Source organism: Limulus polyphemus, unplaced genomic scaffold (genome assembly GCF_000517525.1).
Source record: "Limulus polyphemus unplaced genomic scaffold, Limulus_polyphemus-2.1.2 Scaffold1746, whole genome shotgun sequence".
Classification (NCBI taxonomy): domain Eukaryota; kingdom Metazoa; phylum Arthropoda; class Merostomata; order Xiphosura; family Limulidae; genus Limulus; species Limulus polyphemus.
The window spans coordinates 63333-69457 of NW_013667356.1; the positions used below are offsets into that span (position 1 = coordinate 63333).

Here is a 6125-nt window from a genome sequence, read left to right on the forward strand (position 1 = left end):
AGTGTTTATTCTTTATCTTGTAAATACTATAATCAATGTTATTATCAGGTAATTGTTCATTCTTAAGCTTACAAATGCTGTAGTGAGTGTTATTGTTAGAGAAGTGTCCTGTCTTTAGCTTACAGATACTATAATCAGTGTTATTGTTAGAGAAGTGTCCTGTATTTAGCTTACAGATACTATAATCAGTGTTACTGTTAGAGAAGTGTTCTGTCTTTAGCTTACAGATGCTGTAGTTGGTGTTATTGTTAGAGAAGTGTTCTGTCTTTAGCTTACAGATACTATAATCAGTGTTACTGTTAGAGAAGTGTTCTGTCTTTAGCTTACAGATGCTGTAGTTGGTGTTATTGTTAGAGAAGTGTTCTGTCTTTAGCTTACAGATGCTATAATCAGTGTTATTGTTAGAGAAGTGCCCTGTCTTTAGCTTACAGATGCTATAATCAGTGTTATTGTTAGAGAAGTGTCCTGTATTTAGCTTACAGATGCTATAATCAGTGTTATTGTTAGAGAAGTGTCCTGTCTTTAGCTCATAGATTCTGTAGTTGGTATTATTGTTAGAGAAGTGTCATGTCTTTAGCTTACAGATACTATAATCAGTGTTATTGTTATATAAGTGTTCTGTCTTTAGCTTACAGATACTATAATCAGTGTTATTGTTAGAGATGTGTTCTGTCTTTAGCTTACAGATGCTGTAGTTGGTGTTATTGTTAGAGAAGTGTTCAGTCTTTAGCTTACAGATACTATAATCAGTGTTATTGTTATAGAAATGTCCTGTATTTAGCTTACAGTTACTATAATCAGTGTTATTGTTAGAGAAGTGTCATGTCTTTAGCTTACAGATACTATAATCAGTGTTATTGTTAGAGAAGTGTTTAATCTTTAATTTGCAGATGCTGTAGTCAGTATTGTTGTTAGAGAAATGTTTAATCTTTAATTTGCAGATGCTGTAGTCAGTGTTATTGTTAGGGAAGTGTCCATTTTTTAACTTGTAGATTCTGTAATCAGTGTTATTGTTAGAGAAGTGTCCTATCTTTAGATTACAGATGCTATAATCAGTGTTATTGTTAGAGAAGTGTCCAGTCTTTAGCTTACAGATGCTGTAGTCAGTGTTATTGTTAGGAAAGGGTAAATTTTATAACTTGTAGATTCTGTAATCAGTGTTATTGTTTGAGAAGTGTCCTTTTTTTAACTTGTATATGCTATAGTTATTGTTAGAGAAGTGTCCATTTTTTAACTCGTAGATGCTGTAGTCAGTGTTATTGTTAGAGAAGTGTCCATTTTTTAAACTTGTAGATTCTATAATCAATGTTATTGTTAGAGAAGTGTCCTTTTTTTCTTTAACTTGCGTATGCTGTAGTCAGTGTTATTATTAGAGAGACATGTTCAGTCTTAACTTGCCATAATCAACATTATTGTTAGGAAAGTTTATTATGTGCTGTTGAGTGAAACAATGTTTCATTTAATTTATCTTTCTTTTATATTGTTACTTACAGAGTGATAGAATGTTGACGACTGTTACACTTCCTGTATATAACAATACCTTCAATGGAGTAAGTTTGTGTTCTGTTCTTTTTAACTCTACAAATTGCTACATGAACATTACATTATGTTAGTATTTGAAATATATATTTCCCAGCACACTTTAGATTTATTTTCATAAAGTGCAAAGATATATGTGCCCTAAGAAACAGGATATTGTAAGATAGTTTGCCAAAACCAATTTCAGCACTTAACTGGAGAAATTCAGTATACATTCATTGCAAGTGTTAGTAAGTTGAAAATTATCATGAGTTATAATTAGACAATAACATTATTATAGAATATACACCATCAGAAGTTAGGCTTGCTCTCATGAGACGTTTCAAGATACTTTTAGATGTCACATAAGTTTGATTATTTACAGTAGTATAATGTAAGGTATCACAGGAATATTCAACATAAGCATGGTATAAGAAGCAGGGGGGCCTGGACCCCACACTTTTCAATCTGTCCCAGGAAAAATGCATCAAAATTAGGAAAATTACTCTCACCAAATGTAGGAGAATGTATAAAATGTAATCTCGAACCAAAGAGCTTCCAGGGCCCTAAGGCATGTCCAGGACCCCAGGAATAATGGATGTGCCTATGGCACACATTCCCTCACTTCACTCAGTCAAATAAACCTTAGGCCCTCCCACTTTTAATTTTTCTCCTACACCTCTGATAAGATTTATAATGGCTCAGGTCAGAGGTTAAACCACATGAAAATGTTTGTCATGGTTATTTTCCTATTAACTTACTTTTGTTATCTTAATTCATTTTCTTAAAAACGTTTTACATAAACAAATATAAAAAATCTATTTCAGTGTCCTCTGCAATTTTCATAGTTAGTAAGTAGCAGAATTTAATTGACCCTACATTTTGATACTTTCTGAATTTTATTTTTACTTTCAAAATAAATTTCCTGTAAGTATAAATATGTGTACATTTGAAATTTTTTTAACATTCTATTTTTTTTAGATTGAATATTTTATATCCTTAATAATAAAATGATGTGAAGCTTTATCCAATTATCATTACTTTTTACCCTGCTGGGCCAATCAGAAAAACCAGTCCATAGTAGGTGTGATGGGTGTTGATGTTACTGACCAAGAGTTGAGGAAAATGGAGCCTAAAGCTCAGGTCAGCTTTCAGTTAGTTATTAGACATTTTGCACTAAGTCTTAAAATATTATTGTAAAAGAGCAGAGAATAAAGTATGGTTGAGGCCAACAGTAGCTTTTCTTGACTATCCATACTTTAATATTTGCTGGAGTTTGAGTGATGTATTTAAGTTGTATTACTTTTCTAAAATCTTATATTTATGATAAACACTTGCTAATGTACATTTGCTGTTCTCACTATTTATATTGAATGGTCACAGTTGGGTCCTGGAGGATATTCTTTTTGTACTGACCATGATGGCTACATAGTCTTCCATCCTGGACTACCAACACAAGTAAGTGGTTTAATGGATGTTTTCATTCCACTTCTTTCTTTTCTTGCATCTACAGTGTTTCTCTGTCCGTTTGTCTGTCTTCCATGTATGCTTCTCTATCATTTTGTCTGTCTTCCATGTATGCTTCTCTGGCCTTTTGTCTGTCTTCCATGTATGCTTCTCTGGCCTTTTCTCTGTCTTCCATGTATGCTTCTCTATCATTTTGTCTGTCTTCCATGTATGTTTCTCTGTCCTTTTGTCTGTCTACTATGTATGTTTCTCTGTCCTTTTGTCTGTCTACCAAATATGCCTCTCTATCATTTTGTCTGTCTACCAAATATGCCTCTCTATCATTTTGTCTGTCTACCATGTATGTTTCCGTCCTTTAGTCTGCTTACCATGTATATTTCTGTCCTTTTGTCTGTCTACCATGTATGTTTCTGTCTTTTAGTCTGCTTACCATGTATGTTTCTGTCCTTTAGTCTGCTTACCATGTATCTTTCTCTGTCCTTTTGTCTGTCTACCATGTATATTTCTGTCCTTTAGTCTGCTTACCATGTATATTTCTGTCCTTTAGTCTGCTTACCATGTATGTTTCTCTGTCCTTTTGTCTGTCTACCATGTATGTTTCTGTTCTTTAGTCTGCTTACCATGTATGTGTCTCTGTCCTTTTGTCTGTCTACCATGTATGTTTCTGTTCTTTAGTCTGCTTACCATGTATCTTTCTCTGTCCTTTTGTCTGTCTACCATGTATGTTTCTGTCCTTTAGTCTGCTTACCATGTATGTTTCTCTGTCCTTTTTTATGTCTATCATGTATGTTTCGGTCCTTTTATATGTCTACCATGTATGTTTCTGTCCTTTTGTCCATGTACCATGTATGCTGCTCTTTCATTCTGTTTGTCTGCTTTACATATTTCTCTTTTCTTTAGTCTGCTTACCGTGTATGTTTCTCTTTAGTTTTGTCTCTGTACTATATATTATCTCTTTCCTCTCATCTGTCTACCCTCTCATATGTACTTTATCTGTCATTTAATTATTGCTATAATTTTTATGTTCTCTAACTCTTCCCTTACACAACATCCATCAGTTGCCATCTCAAATATTTTGGTTTCCCATTCAGACTGTTTATTTTACATCATTTTTTTTCTCCCAGACAGTATGTGTTTATCCACCTGTTTCTTTATACCTAGGCCACCACATTTCTCTCACACTGTATTTGTGTTTATCCACCTGTTTCTTTATACCTAGCCCACCACATTTCTCTTACACTGTATTTGTTTATCCACCTCTTTCTTTATACCTAGGCCACCACATTTCTCTCACACTGTATTTGTTTATCCACCTCTTTCTTTATACCTAGCCCACCACATTTCTCTCACACTGTATTTGTTTATCCACCTCTTTCTTTATACCTAGCCCACCACATTTCTCTCACACTGTATTTGTTTATCCACCTCTTTCTTTATACTAGGCCACCACATTCCTCTCACACTGTATTTGTTTATCCACCTGTTTCTTTATACCTAGGCCACCACATTTCCTCTCACACTGTATTTGTTTATCCACCTCTTTCTTTATACTAGGCCACCACATTTCTCTCGCACTGTATTTGTTTATCCACCTCTTTCTTTATACCTAGCCCACCAAATATCTCTCACACTGTATTTGTTTATCCACCTGTTTTATTTGGCTTGTGTTTTAGTGGAAATTTACAAAGAAATACATATAGATAGACTAATGAGTACACAAAAACACAAGCCAAATAAAACAGGTTTACTTGGTCACCCATCTGCTTTTCTCTCTGTATATCTGGACTTTCTCTGTTTTCTTCCAGCCAGCCTTTCCATATTATTTTCACTCTGTCCACCTAAACATTTTTCTTTGTTTCACTATCAGTCAGCCTCCTTAGACATTTGTTTCTGACTTCTATTTCTCCATTCATTAGTTTCTCTGTTCCTTATCTGGTTGTCTAAATGCTTCTGCTTTGCTAGCTTTTCATCCCACTGCTTGACTGTTTAATTTATTTCATTTATTGCACATGTTATTCCAGTTTTATCACACTTTATTGCTGTTTTTTGATAGCATAACAGATTTTATTTTTAGCTCATAAAATTAAAACAAGATTATTGAAACTGTATACAATCTGTTCTTTCTGAATAACTTATGAAAATACCTGGTTATTTAAAGATTATAAATTTAAAAAATAACAATTTAGTACTGTGTATATACTAAACTTCTAATAAAAAATAGAATTCAGTTTTTCATATGAAATTAGGCAAGTCTTGTTTCAAAAGCTGCTAGTTCTCCTTGTATATGTAGAATGAGATACAACATATATCAAACAAATGATTGGCAAGCAGCCTGTAACATAAATCTTTCTGTAATTACAACTTTAATGTTTCAAATGCCACATGTATATTATAACCTTGTAGACTGGTGAAGACTGATATATATTCTGTATTTAATTTCAGGTTGATTATCTGGATGATCCTCCACATTATGATTTAACTGATGTGGAAATTAACAATAAAGATATTATTGAGGTAAATTTTATGTTTTATTTCTTATAGATCAGTTTATAGGCTGATTGTAAATCTTTCAACCATTTTTACTTTATAACATCTGTTAGTGCAACAGACTAAAATAAACATTATCGTGTTTTAAGGCTGTTGCGTTGTGAACTTAGTTTAAATCTGTGTTCAGCAAAGGATGAAAATATTTGGTTTTAAGAATAGAAACAAATAAGAAATTGTGTGTATTATATCTTTATAATGATTATTAACATTATTGTGTCAAGTTTTTCATATGACAAATTATTACAGCTGAACAGAATTTGGAATGAAATTGTAATTTTGTCCTTGCATACTTACATAACTTTTAGTTTTTTAGACTTCTAATGCATTTTGTTTACTATTGCTATTATAAAATACACTGTGTACATAAAAGTATCTATATTAACACTTAAGTCACTGCTAAGTCTCAGCATAGTAACATTTTATGTTATTAATCCAAAGGAAAAAGAGGTAAGACACCATTAGTTCTGAGTATGATAAGATGTAAGACACCATTAATCCTAAGTATGATAAGATGTAAGACACCATTAGTTCTGAGTATGATAAGATGTAAGACACCATTAATCCTGAGTATGATAAGATGTAAGACACCATTA

At 32.7% G+C, this 6125-nt stretch overlaps 1 protein-coding gene across 1 annotated transcript in view; it reads left to right on the plus strand.

Annotated features, from left to right (window-relative positions):
• The window catches only part of LOC106464802 (voltage-dependent calcium channel subunit alpha-2/delta-2-like), a 58016-nt gene that overhangs the window by 49215 nt on the left and 2676 nt on the right, over positions 1-6125 (plus strand). The window contains exons 16-19 of the mRNA XM_013924959.2: positions 1494-1550; positions 2584-2661; positions 2902-2976; positions 5428-5495. Of these exons, the coding sequence (XP_013780413.2) occupies positions 1494-1550; positions 2584-2661; positions 2902-2976; positions 5428-5495 (278 nt within the window). The remainder of the gene's footprint in view (positions 1-1493; positions 1551-2583; positions 2662-2901; positions 2977-5427; positions 5496-6125) is intronic.